Below are 17,248 nucleotides of genomic sequence, written 5' to 3'. Positions count from 1 at the left end.
TACCTTGGAGAAGGGTAAAAGATGACAGAACAGTTTTGTGAGGTACTGAAAAGGGTCATATTTTTGAAGTTTGAGTGGCAATGTCCCACATATCCCTCCTTGTTCCTATTCTAGGTGCCGGCCAGGGCCATGAAGCACACTTCTCTTGCTGTGCTGCCCTTCACTGGTTCATTTTTGATCTCTCGCTAAAAGGAAATTGCAGAGCTGTTGCTCAAACACGACTGTCGCAGGTTTCTCAAGGGGGAGATGAGCCAGCGAGTGAAACAGTAGGATAATTTAGGGTGAGGGGGCCCAGCTGAACACGGGGCTGAGCTCCTGGCCCAGGACCATCCCTGGATGGGGTAAAAAAATGCCTTTTGTCTACCACCCGAGCTGTGTGTGTGTGCCTGGGGACGAAGTGGGCACACTGTGGGGCTCTGCCATTTTCTTGGCTGCCACCAGCGCCTTGAGGGGGGGGGTGTTGTCGGCAGGGCGGCGGGGCTGGCACAAAGCCGTACCCCAGCTTTTTGGCTTTTCTACCAGCCAGCGAGCCCAAACCCACCAAAGGAGGGGGATTTCTCCTCAAAATGGAAGCGGCGGGGGCCGGCAACGGGGAAACTTCGGCGGGCGTGAGGGGGAGCCCTGAGGGGAGCGCCCTGAGGGGAGAGCCCTGAGGCGAGCGGGCGGCCGTTGTGGCGGGGCGGGACGGAGGCGGGGAGGAGGAGGAGGAGGAGGAGGAGAAGGAGGAGGAGGAGGCGGAGAAGAAGAAGAGGAGGAGAAGAGGAGGAGGAGGAGGGAAGAGGCGGTAGCAGCAGCAGCAGCAGCAGCAGCATGGCGGCCGGGCGAGAGCGGCTGAGCGCGCCGCCGCCCCCCGCTGCCACCGCCGAGCCTCCCCCCGCCGGCCCGCTGCCCAAATAGCCGCCCGGCCCCGGCCCCGCCCGGAGAGAGCCCGGCCGGCCATGGAGCTCGCCAAGCCGGCCTTCCCCGCGCTGCCGCAGGCCAAAGAGGACTCCGAGGTAAGGGCGGCCTGGGCGCCTCCGCCCGGCGGAGCGGGGTGAAGGGAAAAGGGGAGGCCCCCGGGGGGTGAGGGGAGCCCCCTGCGGCCGCTCCCCGCCCTCCTCATGGCCGCTCCCCGCTGGCCCGGGCAGGCTCGGCTCGGCTCTCCCTGCTCCTTTCCTTCGGTCCTCGAAGGGGTTCCTGCACCCAGCCCTGCCCGCAGGCCTCGGGGGCCGCCGCTGGGAGGCTCCGTGTCCTTGCCCGGCCCGGGGTCCCCTCATGGGGGACACCTCACAGCCCCCGGGGTCCCCTCACGGTCCCCAGAGCCCCCTCACAACCCCCAGTGTCCCTTCACAACGGTCCCCTCACAGTCCCCAGAGTCCCCTCACAGCCCCTGGTGTCTCCTCACAACCCCCAGAGCCCCCTCACAACGCTCCCCTCACAGCCTCTGTTGTCCCCCCATCCTCCCTCGCCCCTCTGCCTGCCCCCAAGACCCCAACAACCTCCTCTCTTCCACACCAACGAGCCCCTCCTGCCCGTCCCCATCCAAGCAGTTGGCTCCGAGGCTCTCCACAAGCCCCTTGGCGTTTTGGGAGGCATTTCTGCCCTGGGACGTGACAGCGGCTGGAGGCAGGTGGCAAATATCCACCAAGGCTGAGCCGGGCCGGTGTCTGATTTCGGGGCTTGGCACAGCTTCGTCGTGCTGCCCTGGGTGCCGTTGGCATGTCTTCATGTGCCACAAGCAGCCCCGAGCGTGATTCTTTGGTGGCATCCAGAACTTGGCACAAAATGTCACCACATCCATGCCACGAGCTGGTGGTGTCTGAGCTCCTCGCGGCTCCACAGGCTGCCCCGCGTTTCAGGATATTATCCAAGACACAACGCGGTTTATTGCTGTGTCAACGGAGCCGTTGTTGCATGCTTTTATTGTGGTAAGAGTACCTTCAGCATGCCGGGTACCTGCCTTCTTTTTTCTCGCCTTTGTTGCCATGATTGAACGCCCTCTCCACTTCAGGGCTCGGCGAGTGTTTACAAATCACCTCGGTTGTTTTCAGCAAGTTGTAATCGTTGTGTTCGGATCTGAACACAAATCGCGCGTGGCCCCGCCAGGCTTGTAATTTGTTTGTTTTTAAATATCTTTTCTTTCTGGAGAAACCAATCCCATTAGCTAAGGTTGCTTCTGGAGATGGTTAAGTAAATTAGGCTGGGTGACTTTTCAAGCCTGTTTCTAACTCAAATAGCTAAAAAAGGAGTGTTTGGCTAAAATAGTTTTAAAATCAGAGGTCACTGCCGGTTTTGCTACACTTAGCTGAGTAAGGTGAGTTGTAAGACAGAGTCCTTCACAAAGTGGGGTTTGTTTCTTGCTTGATTTCTTATCTCTCTTTTGATAGTACAGCGTTAAAACTTCAAATGCCGCAGGTCCGTAGTGGAGAGTTTCAGGGACTATATTTAAAAACCATATGCCTTACGCGCTCAGTGCTTCACATTTGTGTCTGACTCTATCGCAGTGTTTGGGGAAGCAGAAAAGTGGCAGCCGGTGTGAGAATGTCTAAGCTCGTGTACCTCTAACTTAAAGTTTTTGCTTTTTTTTCGCTTTTACCCTTTGCTTAAAGGGTAGGAGGCTGCAGCTGTGGGCCCTCAGCCCGATCCTCGAGAAGATGCTTTGGGAAAGCAATCTCAGGAAACTGAAGTCATTCTGCCTCCAAATTGATGGAGAGCTGAATATCAGCCCTTCTGTTTTGCTGTGAGGAGGCTCTTCAATGAGGAGTCCCCCTAATACTCCTTTTTTTAGGAAGAGGGTTGTGTGTGGTGTGGTGTCGTGGCGGGTTTGATTATAAGGTGTTGGTTGGAGAAGGGGCGGTGGAGGGAGAATTTGGGGAACGCCTGGTGGACATCCTGATGTGGACCGCTCACAAGCACATACAACTCTGGTCGTTTTAACATGGTCTGGCTGCCAGCTCCCTTCTGACTGACACCAGCAACTGTGTGACGGCTTAAAACAAAAAAAGCCAATTCGTGAGCCCGTCTAGTTGACCGCCCAGCTTCACGCCGTGGTGCTGGTACGAGGAAGGGTAAGAGTGGGCAAGGCTCTCTGCTGGGGAGGGTGGCAAGAGCCTGCTGCTGGATTGACTTCAGCAAGAAGGTGTTCTAGATAAATAGAGATAAAAGAGATGGATGTTCTGGCCTGTGGATGGTTTGCAACACCCCTAATCCATGCTTAGCACTAAAACCTGCTGAATTTCAGAACGACTGACCCCGTCTAAAAGTACCTGCTGGAGGCTGTGAAGTGCCGCGTTGAGACTTGCTGGCGGTATTTGCCTGCTGGATGGAGAGAGCCCCGCGTGCCTCCTGTGCATTCCTCCCCCGATAACATCTCAGGAACAACATCTCCGCAACGGAGGGACCCCAAGCGCGTCGGGAGCTCTCCTAGCAATGGGTGTCACTCCTGTTCCTGTACCTGCTGTGTGTTTAAGGCTCGTCCTGGTGGCAAAAATGTGTTCCTGGCAGGTCAAGCACAGACAGGTGCCCGCCATGCGTCGGTGCAAGCGTGTGTCAGCGCTGCTTTTTAGTGCTTCCTCTTGGCCCCTGCGTGCTGCCTGCAGCCTGCCTAATTGTCTGGGTCTGCAGCGTGAGCTAACGAAGGCTGGGATCCGCCGGCTTCTGTCTCGTGCTGGCAAGCCCATGTTAGAAGCTGAACTCCTTTTTTACCCATCCGTATGCCACTCGGGTTGTTCCAGTTTTAATGTTTGGGTATTGAAGCTGTAACTCCTCGTTCTTGCCCAGGTTTTCTGGTAATTGCTGTGAATGTCTGTAAATAGTGTGCGTTGTTTTATAGGGTGCTGATAGGGAATATGTCAAAGCCCGATGAGTAATGCCGATTGAACATAGCATGGAAACCACTTAGGCTTAGATTTATTTATGTGCCTTTTTCTAAAACTGGCGTGCTTTCCAAGCTGGGCTCTAAAACTTTCTTAAATTTCAGAAATACTGGTCCTTTTCCAGCATAGAAATCTACGGCTAGGGACCCTTCAGAAGAGGCTGGCAGCAGTGCGTGCTGCTGTATGAACACTGAGACACCTTCGCACGCTTGGAAAGATGGTAAATACGGACTGGGGTAGTTAAGAAGTACGGTGGCTATTGTTATCCCTTGAAATCTTACCCCAAAAATGATAGGGGTGAGATGTATGCAGCAGGAACACGGCACCGACTGCCAGCGCAATTATTTGTTAAGACGTTGGCGTGTTTGCTTGCGGGCAGGCTGAGTAAACTACTATTCATGATCCACGTAGATTATTTTTATTTTTTTTAGGACTGTTTGTGTTTTTTGTAGTGGCATGATCAGCCTATTGGCGAAGTAATCAAACTCGCCTTTTTATTCTGCGTGTGAAAGTGAGCTCTCGTAGCACATGACTCCTTCAAGAAACGTTCACGTCTTGGCAGCTATATTTAGTCTGAGACACAAGTTTGTATCCGACTGCTTTTAACCATGGGTAGCACAGGCCATGTAAAGGTGGAACAAATGTCTTCAACTTCTACCAAAGCAGCAATTTTCCTCGTCTTCACACTCCTTAAAGCAAGTAGGAAACCTGTGTTATCATATATATCCCACCTGCCCACGAAACAGAGCAGAGGAAACTTAAACGGAGAGCAGGGAGTGTAGAGGAGCTGATGGGATTGGCTCTGTGTGAGTCCATTTAAATCAAATTTCAAAATAAATAAATAAAAACTAGCAACAACAAAGCCAAAGAGCGTGGCAGCCCTGCCCCTTGGCTGGGACACCACGCTCTGGGAGATGCCGGTGCTGCTCGTTGTGGGCACCAAAACTGGTGTTCAGCATGCTCCTGGAGGCCTTTTGGCCCAAAGATACAGAATAGGACAAACACAAACGGATGTTTCTCATCTATTTTATGCTTCCACTTACCATTTAGTCTCCCGTTTTGTCATTTTTGTGGCTCGTGGTCCTCTTTGCTGACACCACCTTTATTTTCCTGTTGTGCTCTTCTTCCTTCCTCTGTGTGCTCTGTCATTCCCGTCCGGGTTGTTTTTTCTCCCCGCCTTCCTGCTTTTGCATTTCCTCGTGTCTTCAAAAGCACTGATGTCTGTACGAGAAGGGCTTCCCGTGGTGCAGCTCCTGCTCACAAACATCCCCAAAACATCTCTGGGCACAGCATCCCAGCCCTGGCCACCTGGGGCCACTTGGCCATGGCACCAAAGCCCATCCTTCAGCTGGCCGTGCCGAAAAGTGGCTGTGCCCACCCTGCCAGCCGGCCTTGTCACCCTTGTGTCCCTCCTGTGGGGACCTGGAGCAGGGATTTCATGTAGAAATAGATGATTTTTGGGACCGTGTCAGCTTCCTGAGCGTGGTGACCATCAGCTGGCAGTTCCCTTGCCTTCAGCTGGGCGCTCCATTGCATTAGCAGAGTGACAAAGCTCATCCTCACCGCTACCCCTGTCTCAGTAGTGGTGTGAATGTGGCTTCTCTGAGCAAAAAGAGGGGGTTTAATTTGCTCCATTTATATATCTGCACTATATTTTCATCTGGGGAAAAATATATATACTTTTTTATGTTTCTAACCAGAATAACTGTGTCTGAGATCATGAAGCATGACCAGAACTGAAGACACAGCCTTTGATTTCGTTTCTGGCTTTAGCTAATTTTGAGTCCCTTAGAGTAACCTGCTTCATGGTGATAGATACGATAGGCTGGGGTAATATTCAAGTGTTTTTCTCGAATATGCTTTCAGGACTTTATCTATTTTCTTTCTGCAACATTGCAATTGAGTGTGTTCTATTACTGCTTTAACATTTCATGATTTCTTCTGGTAATAGTTTATTCTGCTTCTTTGCACTTTACAAAGTCCATCAGCGTGGCAAGCTTCATTTTCGTGCAGGCCTTCAGTGAACGCATTTCCAGGCTTCCTGGTAACCAGCTAGGAAAGGAAGAGTTGAAGTGGAAGGGGAAGAAGAACAAACCTCAGCCTTGAAGAGCTGCGGTGAGCTGTTGGCCTGTGGAAGTGGTCTTGGAAGAAAACGGAATGCAGGAGCCAGGCAGAGCTGGAGGATTGGAGTGTTATCAGCTTCCCAGCTGCCACCCAGTCAGGCTTTCCCATCTGACAAAGCTCTGCTTTTGAAGTGTAGGACCTCAGGTAAAGTGTTCTGGAGAGAGGAATAAGGACGCGGTGGAAAAGCAAAGCGTTTGGGAGACTTCAGACTTCCACAGAATTAAGCGTGAAGCTTTTTGTGCTGTCGAGGCAGGGGATTGGACCCATCCACGACCCACGCTGCAGGCTGCCAGGGGGAGCAGCAGCAGTGTTGGCAGTTAAAATGATCGTATCTCCTGACTGCTCTGTTCAGCAGTAATCTTCTTTTCCTGCAGAGAGCGGTACGAGATTATAGGCAAGAGATCACTCGGTCAGAGCAGATAAAGGACCCGAAGCAGCTCAGCAGGACGTGGGGCTGTTGTTGCCGGATTGTTTGTCTTCAGCTTTAATTCCACAAACTGGAGGAACGTTGCACCAGGATGGGAGGAGGCGCTTGGAGTTTTATAACCTATATGAAGATACCACTAGACATGGAAACAAATGTAGGCAAGAGGATCCTGATAGCCCTAGATTCTTGATGTAGGTGAGGAACAAACAATCCTAAGTCTTGCTGTGATGGATTACGATGAGGAATCTGTGCAGAGAGGTACACAATGCTGCTCACAGTAAAAGAGCTGCCTGAGTATTGGAAAAGGGTCAGACTCCCAGAGCAGTCAGGAAAGTTTTTAAATATGTGTTGTATGTGAAAACTGGGGGGTCTTCTAACGGGTTAGGAAGCTGCTAAGTGATACCACGCTGGGTATCCACTTCACTGCCTCCTTCACTTCTATGGGGTGAGTTGTGGAGCTGTGTTTAAAACCACACAGTTCCCTTGCAGGTATTGATTATGGACAAGGCTCAACGTCAAGGCTGCTAAATTAACTTGAAAATTCATGTTATTGAAATCCTAGGTCGCTCTTGCAGGAAAAAATCCACACACATACATGCATTGAACACATCAGTGCCATGTCAACGTTTTCTTCCATGAAAATGGTCTCCTAAAGAACAGGTACAGCTATGGCAAAACACATCAATAACACAACTCTTGGCAAAGTAACTCTTGGTGGTGCAGTTTAGATGGTGGCTACTGGGAACCTGTCTGCAGCATAGGCAAAATCTTGCCCGTTTGTTCATATCTTGAATTTATTCCAGCTAGGGGTTGGCTGTAGGTGGGGAAGGGAGGGCTTCGAAACGTGCTTCGTTCCTCTTTCTCTTGCTCATCACTTCATGTGGAGGCAGTACGAAGTGCCACAGTAGCCCCCACCCTTTCATTTGCCTGAACACACGAGCAGGTGAGTGCTGTGAGCACCCCAAAAAAACACGAGAGGCATCTCTTCAACCTGTCCCTCACAGCCTAGCTTGGGCAGACCCATCAGAGGTGAGTGGCTCCTGTGGAAAGCTTCGTGTTATCTTATTTTCATTCCCTCTTTCCATTTTGTCTCCCAAGCATCAAAGATCCCTTCAGTCTGATAAAGAGAAACTTCCAGCTGTTGTTTGCCTTCGGGATGCTGCAGCGTGGAGAGCACGGTTAATAAATGAACTCCTTAAAATGAGACCTCTGCTCGTGTTCAGGCTACGCTGATAGATCTTTCAGGGCCTTTTGCATGCCATTTGAATAATCTTGCGTTGTTAATTTTAAAAGCCTGTAAGGGCTGTCAGGCAATCAGCAGAATCGCTCTTAGTTTGTGTCGTTGCAGAAGGAAAACACTTAAATCTCGGATGCCATCTTTCAGATATTTGTTTTGCAGACTAAAATCCTTGCGAGCTGTACCTTTTGGGCTCTTTGGGAAACGCTGGTGGCTGATGTCTGGAGCTAACAGCGCCGTGTTTTTGTGTTGGGAACATCTGTGGCATCTGTTGCCCTTTGGGTTTTGTTTTCCTTTGGACTACGTACCGCTAAATTCTTGCCTACTTATTGTGCACAGCTTACAGCTTTTGTGACTAACCCAATTTCCTGCTTCAGATGCATTTGAGAGGAGTATTTTTAACACATTAAGGCCCCTTGACCAAAGTAGTGACGAATTTGTGTTTTCATTACGCTCCAGACTAAGACTTCTGAATTCCCCAAGTGCATAAATAGAGTAGTAAACCCACTTTGGCACTTGTGGGCTCCTGGAGCATAACTTAAGCTCTTCAGAAGTTATTCCTCATGATGTTGTTTTCATACTTGGACAAAACTGGGACTTCCTTGCATATTAGTGAATAAATTATGCTTTTGGATATGCAGTGAGGCAGTGGGATTATGCTAAAACATGCTTGGGTCAACCTTCAAAGGAGACAGTTCCTTAAATATCATTCCTTTGTTACAGGATTTCTACGTTCTGCTATCAGGAGCTTTTATTATTACAGCTGGAACACACAAGAGCAGCTTAGCTGGCCCTCTGTCTGTACCAGAGACCGTTTCAGCGTGGTGTTGTGTCCCTGTTTGTACTACCATTTTCCGTAGTATTCAGGGAATTGTTTTGAGTGGCTTCATGTTTGTTTGCTTTCTCAGAAACGCTGCCCTAGATTCAATCCAAGTGGCTTCCAGGATAACTTTCCTGATACTAAAATCCTTTCTAATTCCCTACCAAGAGCTAGCAAAGCCTCCCCGTGTGTGTGTGTGTGTGTGGCTGGGGGAAGCACTGGATTTTTCTTGCGTATCCTTCTGAAAAGGGGCTGACTGTGAAATCGGCGCTGTGGTTGTGGGTGCTGAGGTGGGCAAAGCTGTGGGTTGAGGGCTTGGATCTTACTCGATGCCCTCAAGACCTTGTTGCAGAGGTGGGATACTTGGAGCTGAACTTTGTGGTAGCTCCGAGGAGACCAGGGATCCTGCAGGAGGCGTTGGGCATCACCTTCGTGCAGCCCAATGCCGGCATCCGTGGGTGCTGTGCGAGGATCCTTCCTGGTGTAACAGCCTCGCGTGGGGAAATGTGGAAATCTGTTTCTTTATGGCTTGCTGTGGCGATGCAGAACACGACTTCCTAGGGTTGTTAAAGCCAAATCCTGAATATTCAAGGCTAAGTCATTGTGAGTATAGGCAGTGAGATAGATGCTCTGCGTTTTAAGGGAGCTCCTGCTGTGCCTGCTTCCTTGTGCCTGTTTGTTCAGGGCTGTGGGAATGTAACAACCAAAGGACTCTTCCCTCTGTGCCTCATACACAATGTCCCGAAGCTTTTCCCTTTTTTCTTCCCCCCTCCTTCTTCCTCTCCTCTCTAGAGCCATTTCAAAGCAGAAAGCCGAGCTGTGGATATACGCCACGCCGGCTCTCCTGCACAGGCTTCCTCGCTGATGACGTCGGGTGCTTGAGTTTTTCTGCACGTTTGCTCTCAGAAGAGTGATGTGCCTTGTCCTCGAGTGTCACTGGAGTCTGCCTGGAGAGGTAGCAGGTAGCTCGTACACGCTGCAGAAAACAGACTTCATTCTTTTCTGTAACGTGCATGGATAGGTCTCTGCCTGGATTTGTTTTCCCTCCTGTGTGCTCATATAATTATTTTCCTTTTATTTTGAAGGATTGGACCTATCCCATGAGGAGAGAGATGCAGGTATGACATACTTTAATTTTCCCTTTGAGTCAAAACCCACGGTGCCTTCTAAAGGGGGGAAAAAAAAAAAAAAAGAAAGCCATACAAAAAAAGCTGGTATCAGCTGGTCCTTAGGGTAAAGCATCAGGGAGCACTGTGGGGGAGATGTGCTGCTTCAGTGGAGGAAGGACAGAGGTTTAATATCTCTGACACCCCTGGATTAATGTGATTCCAGTTGTTCCATGAGGGACTACAGGTAGCAAGGGGTTTAGTGGCAGGGGGAAGAGGGCTGCTGGTTTAGCATCAAGGTGGGCTTGGGTCTCCGTTGTGCAAGTACAGGAAAAGAAAAAATCTCCTTCAGAATCCCCCCCAAATGAATGTTTTTAGGAGCTGGTCACTAAAAATATTGGAGCTCTGCTTTTTAACTTAAATCCCGTTGGGTGTAGCTGTTCTCATGTGGGACTTCTGGACAATTAAAAGTTTCCTGCCGTGTCAGCCAAATCTTTGTACGAGACCTTCATGTCTTTATTGGGGAGGAGATAACTGCTTAAAATTAGCTTTTTTTTAAAAAAAAAAAAATTACCCAGCTTGGGCTGGGTAAGAGGTATCAGCCAACCTGGAGCTTAGTCTAAACAACAGACGTAATTCCAGTGCCAGAACAAGATCTCCTGCACAAAGGTCGTGCTGCTTTTATTTTGCCAAACTGATTTTGTTCCCTCGGCCTGTTTGAAACAGCACTTGATAACGTGTGAATTATTTGTTCCTGTGGGGTCGAATGCAATGTGTGATTTCAGATAATTTTGGGTTGGTATTAACTGTCTGTTTTCTGTCCCCCTAGGAAATTCTACCTGGGTTATTTTTAGGCCCATATTCTTCGGCTATGAAAAGCAAGGTATGATTTTCAGAAGAGTGTCTCATAAGGAAACTTTGCTGTGCTGCTTTGTTACTGTGGCAATGTGGTCAAGTTGCACGTGTGTATCCACACAGGTATAAATTTGGTTGCAACATTATGTTCTCTGACATCTTTCCTGCTGGGCAGAAGTAAGGTATCCTGCTTTTATGGGGTGGTTTCTTAAACCTGGAGGATAAGCAGGGGCTGGCAGCGATGCCTCCCTCTTTCCAGAGAGAACCTGAACGCTGCAGCCGTGTGCTGGGGCAGTTGACACTTTGCACAGACTGCATTTTCCTTAATCTTGAAAAAAAGTGAAAAAGAGTCCTGATTGATTTTTCACATGGCTTGAAGTTGTGCATGCATGCGTACGCACACGTGCAAACTCTTAATTTCTGCTGACTGGCTTTACCTATGCCCTGCAAACCAGAGCAAACTCTAGGTTTGAAGTGACTTACATGTTAATTAATTGTGAAGAACGTTTGTGTGTGTGAGTTTTATAATTAAGCTTTAAAATATTTTTTTCTTAAGAAATCATTTAAAAAAAAATCAGACTTGCACATTGCTGATCAGGCAATCGGTTTCCTTTACTGAAGTGTTGCAACACAGATCAGAATTGGAAACTTACGCAGTAAAAATGAAGTACGTAGCAGTGCTTGACTTGATTGTAGAAGCAAAAACAAACCTTGTTATCTGCCAGCTTGCACTGTGGCCTAACTGCTCTTACCTTCCATGGTCTGGCTCCTGCAAGAAGCAATGCTAGCTGAAAATTGCTATAGCCTATGCAGATGTGCAATTTCAGGAGAAATGGAAGGTGTGCAAAATCAAACGAGTCTTTGAATGCCTTTCTTGCCTCTTCCTTTCATCATTGGAATGCTTTTTTTCTTACAAATCCTAATGGTTGTGTTTTTGCCTTTTTGAAAGAGAATTTTTCACGCTATGCTGTGAATATTAGAAAGCCAGCTCTGATTTTCCTCAAGTACTTGATGTAACTCATTGCATATTTATGTCTAGCTTTCCTTTTAATGACTGTGTAATAGATGGGTTCAGTTCTTAAAAATCTGTTTTTCTTTTTTCTGCAGCTACCTATACTTCAGAAACATGGAATCACCCATGTAATATGCATACGGCAAAACATTGAAGCAAACTTTATTAAACCAAACTTCCAACAGCTATTTAGGTGAGAAATGAGCATAATGTGCAGAAGTATAACAATTAAGACTTACTCTTTAACACCTCACTCTGTAGTAATGAGATATTTCTTTTTGTGTGTTCTTTCTGGTTATTTTTACGTTGTCAAAACTATTTATACACCTTATCATATTTTTCAAAGACTCTTAAATCCAGGCTTTAGAGTTTCTTCATCACGCTAAACTCCAGACATAAGCAAATCCACAAATGAAAAGTATCTGTTAGTGTCCAGTAACTGTCTTAAGTTATGAGGTTGTTAGTTCTGTGTAGTCTTTGCTGTCGATAAAACACTTGAGGCAACTTGATCAGAAAATGGCTACCTCTGAAAAAGCTGCACAGGGAGCCCCAGAAAAGAATGCTGGCCCGTACTCACGTACTGATGGTGAGGATGTGAGTACCCAGTGTGCTGCTTTCAGACACAGCTGTGTTGCTGGTAGCCCAGCATTTATGAATTTCTTCTGCCCCCAGGGGTGATTTTTGTCTGGGGATGTTGGAGAAGGTTCCTCACTTGCTTCCTTGTAAGGACAGCCCAGAAGGCTGCTTGCTCGGAGTAGTTCTGGAGTTTGGACCAGAGAGTAAAGCCACGTGGGTAGTGTTGGCTTCCTTCTGCAGGTTGGAGTGTTGTCGCAGGGCTGAGTCAGCTGTAAGCGTTACTGTGTACTCATAGCAACTGTTCTCATTGCAGGTATTTAGTCCTGGATATTGCAGATAATCCAGTTGAGAATATAATACGATTTTTCCCTATGGTGAGTATTTGTGAACGTGAATGGGTTGGGAACAGAGTTCTCCAGTGAGATTTGTGTGAGCTAACACGCTTAGTTCCAGGTGTGGGAAGCCCAGCCTGAGGCACATTCCTAGGCAGGTGGCAGGGTTGAGAACTCATAAGTGACCTTTTTATTGCCACTGTAGTACGGGTGATTAAATCATTCTTACAAGCATAGAAACAGAGGCAGAATTGCAAGAGCTCTATTGTATTATGGTCCCAAAAGAAGAGAAGCTAATATTTATTTTGGAAACCCTTAGCCTGTAGGGAGGTGTTTTTTTTTTTTTTTCATCTCCCAAGAATTTATTTTAGTATTTGATACAAGAGATGTAAATTAAACAGAACGTGGAAACTAGCTGGTGTGGGTAAGTCTTACAGCATCTTGAAACATGCTCATGTAGAGGACTTAAAAGGTAACTTAAAACTAAACAGTACACATGACATAGTCAGATTTGGAAATAGCTCAAAACTAAAGGTTTGATCTGTGATTTTTGTATCTCTATTTGAGGTTGGTTTGCTACAGAGCAAAAGCATTTTCTTCCTTCCCCCACTCAAAGGGGAAAAAAAAAGCTTTTCTGGCTTCACTTCATATAGCAGAGGTGGTCACGTTTTTGCAGAAGGTGGCAAATTAACTGATAGCTTGCAGCTTTTCTAAAGCACGATGCCATTTGACTAAAGCATCCTTTGCAAATCCCAGTTACTGACATCTTAATATTTCTATTGGCATATTTTTAAGAGTCTGATTGGAGCTTTCCCCACAATAAATTATCTAGCTCTTGCTTTTCATCTAAACCTGGTAGTATTTCACAGACCTTTCTAGATCATGTCTCCACTTGTAGACTGATGAGACCAGCTTTTTTTTTACTGAAAATGTCATTGGATAACTTTTCAGAAGACACGGGCATCAGTAGTGTGATCTACGCCCCATTTCTGTTGATGCCTGTGTTTTTTTCCTGCCCTCAAACTGTTAACCAAGATGTCTGGAAGCCACTTTTTTATTATAATGGCATAACGTGACACAAAATGAACGTAAACAGCACACACAATGGATCTTTAAGCATTTTTGCACCTGGCTTCACATTAAGTTTCACTGACCATTTTATGGATAGTAAAAAGTACAAAAAAAAAATAGACATCACTTCAGCCAGATGCTTTGAAATCTGTACAGAGTGAGTTGTTGCTTTGTAGAAAGACTGATAAAAAGTTCTATAATACTTAAATGTAAGTAGTAGTAACACTTAGAATAATCTGAATGTTTCAGTCTTGTAATTTTTTTTTTCTTTTTAGACTAAAGAATTTATCGATGGAAGTTTACAAAGTGGAGGTAAAATCAGATTCGCTTTTCCCTTCATTTACTGCATTGCTGTTAAAGCTTTATAGCTAGCTTGGTGGTGTGTATAGCGTGCTCTTAAGTATGAGGTTTTCTTGAATTTGGGAGGCTAATTGTGTTCAACTTGAGCTGAATTGTACAAATTCAGAGTAAAGTGTTTTTTTTTTTTCTCTTGCCTCCAAATGGAAAACAAACTTCTTAATGTATTGTTTGTTTTTTTTTTGTGTCACTTTAAATGCAAGTGTGTTTGTGTGGGAATGAGTTTTGTCTCTTCCCTAATGTAGGGCCTTAAAATCTGCGTTGCAGTCCTGGAATGGAGATCCTGTTACTCAAAATCCCCAGAGGAGCAAAAGATTGTGCTTCTGTATCCCTGGGGCAGTAATGGACAGAGTCTAGTTAGCAATCTAGAGTGAATTAAAACACACATGTTGTTCTTAGGATGTACCTTGCTGCTGTGTAGTTGTTCATAGCAAGGAAAAACTACGTGTCACAGGATTTTCCTCAGTTAATACCAGTGTGGTTTTGGTTTTTGTTCTCCTCAGGAAAAGTTCTTGTCCATGGAAACGCAGGGATTTCTAGAAGGTAGGAGACTACCCATCCTGCTTATAATTTTTTTTTAATATTTTTTTTAGAATATATTGGAATATATTCTACTGATTTTTATTTTTGTCTTTTATTTCAGTGCTGCCTTAGTTATTGCATACATAATGGAAACATTTGGAGTGAAGTACAGGTAAGAACAGAGTATGGACAGTACTGCACGGTCATGTAGTTAATGATTCCTCTCAAAAGGCACTAAGAGTGCTTACCTGGAGGTAAGTCTGATATATCTGTAGGTATTGCTGTTTTAATTCAAGCAGTGTAAATGAATAATAACTTTGGAGGGAAGGTGAGCAGTCCTGTACTGTCACATCAGCCAGTTGTCACCCACTGAGACTGAGTTAAGACTTCAGGTGAGGCAGGTTATTCCATTTCTTCCCACTGCAGGTTTGTTTTCAGCGTTTCGTGAAGAAGCAGGTACCTGCTGTGAATGGGAACAGGATGCCAGCCTACACAGATTGATGCCTCACTGTTAGACTTTATAGGAGAGGCCCCAAGAGGCTGTTTTAAGCAGCATGTTGAAAGCAGGCCAGCAAGCAGAAGACTGGAGGTGGGGGTGGGCAAAGAGCATGCTGCAACTACTGCCTCCTGTTTTGCCCAGACAATTTCAGTTACACAAACCGATTCTGAGAAGGCTGCATATTTTCTAAGAACTGATAACCTGAAGAAATGCTCATGAAATCACAGATGGCTTTGTCACGGTCTATTTTCCACTGAAGAATTTTCTCTCTCCTTCTCTTGTTAAGGGATGCATTTACTTACGTTCAAGAAAGAAGATTCTGTATTAATCCTAATGCTGGATTTGTCCATCAACTTCAGGTGATGTTTTGTTCTTTGGTTTTACTGGTCGTAGCTCAAAACCCATTTGATGAATCATCTTGTTCCAGAGCCATTGTTTCTATTTAGCTTTAGCATTTGCTGTAAAGATACGCTTCAAGTAAATGTCAGAAGTTAGAGCAGAGCCTGGGAGGAAGATGAGTGGGTATCCTAATTCATTAGGCATAAGCTTCAGACAAAGCAAACCCAGGAATGGAAGAAAAAAAGAAAATTCAGTGTTGTGTAGTGATCAAGAGGCTCTGAAACAGCTTAGTTGGTGGCTAAGGAAAGTGTGAAGTGGATATTTTAGCACACATCCGTGATGCTTCTTGACGCTTGCATTCATAGACGATGAAGTTCACGGGTATGAAACAGCAAACCTTAAATGCCACGAAATTGCTTTATCATATTCCAGGAGCCTGTTGGGTGCGTGGTCAGCAAACATCAGGATAGTGTGGTGAAATAGATTTGCACTCTCCCTGTTACTCAAGTGCCTGGCAGCGAGATGACTAAATGTCTCCTGAGTGTGTGTGTTTTTAAGTAATCCCTAGTGAGGAGTTGCTGTGTAGTAACAGGCGTGATGGGTCAGCGGAACACAACTTGAAGTCCTTGTGTGGTTTGTCCTTGTAACAAATCTCTGAAGTCGCTATATTCTCAGTTTGGCTTGCTTCTGCTGTCTGAATTGCCTGCTGGGAACAAGAAGTTCTCTAAACATTCTCAGGGATTTTTTTCTGATGACAGTTCTCTCTTTCTTAAAGCCATTTCTTGTCACCCTGTGGGTTTTCTTTTGCTCTGCCTTCCTAGTGGTTTTTGTTGTTCGTGTCAAAACAACACTCCTTTAAAATCTCTGCCTTGCTGTAAAATACCCTCTGATGTGTCCTGAACTCTGAGTTAGTCCTTCTCCTCCTTACAAAGCATTATATAAAAATAAATAGCAATATGTATCACTTTTTCCCCAGGAATATGAAGCCATCTATCTAGCAAAATTAACCATCCAGATGATGTCACCACTGCAGCTGGAGAGATCCCTCTCTGTTCCACCTGGTACTACAGGTCAGAAACCTCTTCTGTGTGATCTCACCTGCTTAGCCTGGGGTTGTAGGTGACATTTGGGGCAGTAAATCTCAGACTTTTGGGAAGGAGGTGGCTGCAGCTGATGTGCAAGCTCTGTTCAAACAGAAGAATGAAGTATGGGGGAGATGCAAAGGGAGCCCCAAAATAGTGGGTTCTAGGAAATTTCTCTTTGTTGTGGAGAAAAGCAAGGGAAGAAGAGTGCTATAAGCAACTGCCTGTCCCAGAAACTGAATGTTGACCCCTTTTAAGGGTTGACTTCCTCAAAGAAAACAGTAACAGCTGTCCTGTAGCCCTGCTCACAGATGGGTATTATTACAGCTGATATTTATCCTCTTTTTTTTTTTTTTCCTTTTTTGTAGGAAGTTTAAAGCGAATGCACGAAGAGGACGAAGAACTTGGTACCATGCAAGTGGCAGCAGCACAGAACGGATGATACCTGAGGACAGCACTGTTTGTATTGTGAATTCCTGCCAAGAAAGGTGAAGAAAACTAGGGGAAAAAATTAATAATGCAAACCGATGAACACACACATAGCTTCTTTTCAATTACATGTTGCTTTCAGATGCAAATCTGCCTCTGCAACACACTAAGCATCATTTTTAAGATGTTGGACTTCTTGAATGAATAGATGGCACTGATTGTTTTACTCCTTTTTTACACTTTACAGTTTTATTCTAAACCAAGATTTTTGGACTTGCAAAGAGGTATTATTGCAATAATGCACTTTTCATACTTGAAATTTCTTTATTTGTATGATATAAAGTTATTACTTTAAACAAAATGCAAGCTGGGGGGGGATTTGTTTATAAAGTTATTTGTGTAATTTATAACAAGAGACTTTAGTAAAGAAAAAATTTGCTAAAACTCACTTTGTTCTCACTATGTTATGGTCACGCTCATAGAAATGAGCTTTACAAGCCACACTGTGTGCTGCTATTGGCAACTGAGCGACAGCAGCGATCTATTCAGTATTAACTCTTTACTTTGGTGTAAAATCTCATTATATACTGACTTATTTTGAGACTG

At 45.9% G+C, this 17,248-nt stretch overlaps 1 protein-coding gene across 1 annotated transcript; it reads left to right on the top strand.

Annotated features, from left to right (window-relative positions):
* The first annotated feature begins 740 nt into the window (after positions 1 to 740).
* STYX (serine/threonine/tyrosine interacting protein) lies at positions 741 to 17,078 on the top strand. The gene is made up of 11 exons (XM_084287554.1): positions 741 to 995; positions 9,548 to 9,580; positions 10,398 to 10,451; positions 11,531 to 11,628; positions 12,325 to 12,385; positions 13,690 to 13,726; positions 14,275 to 14,314; positions 14,415 to 14,465; positions 15,079 to 15,151; positions 16,108 to 16,201; positions 16,582 to 17,078. Exons 1-11 carry the CDS (start codon positions 939 to 941, stop codon positions 16,653 to 16,655), a joined length of 672 nt encoding a protein of 223 aa, XP_084143680.1. The 5' UTR covers positions 741 to 938; the 3' UTR covers positions 16,656 to 17,078.
* Positions 17,079 to 17,248: the final 170 nt, after the last annotated feature.

The sequence above is a fragment of the Netta rufina genome (assembly GCF_964035555.1).
Source record: "Netta rufina genome assembly, chromosome: 5".
In the NCBI taxonomy this organism is placed as follows: domain Eukaryota; kingdom Metazoa; phylum Chordata; class Aves; order Anseriformes; family Anatidae; genus Netta; species Netta rufina.
Note: the sequence above shows the minus strand (reverse complement) of the source record. Positions and strands in the feature narration are given on the sequence as shown.

Coding starts and splice junctions, on each gene's coding strand:
- STYX (XM_084287554.1), top strand. CDS start 939: ATGGAGCTCGCCAAGCCGGCCTTCCCCGCGCTGCCGCAGGCCAAAGAG. Junction 9,581..10,397: donor CCATGAGGAGAGAGATGCAG/GTATGACATACT, acceptor CTGTCCCCCTAG/GAAATTCTACCTGGGTTATT. Junction 13,727..14,274: donor TGGAAGTTTACAAAGTGGAG/GTAAAATCAGAT, acceptor TGTTCTCCTCAG/GAAAAGTTCTTGTCCATGGA.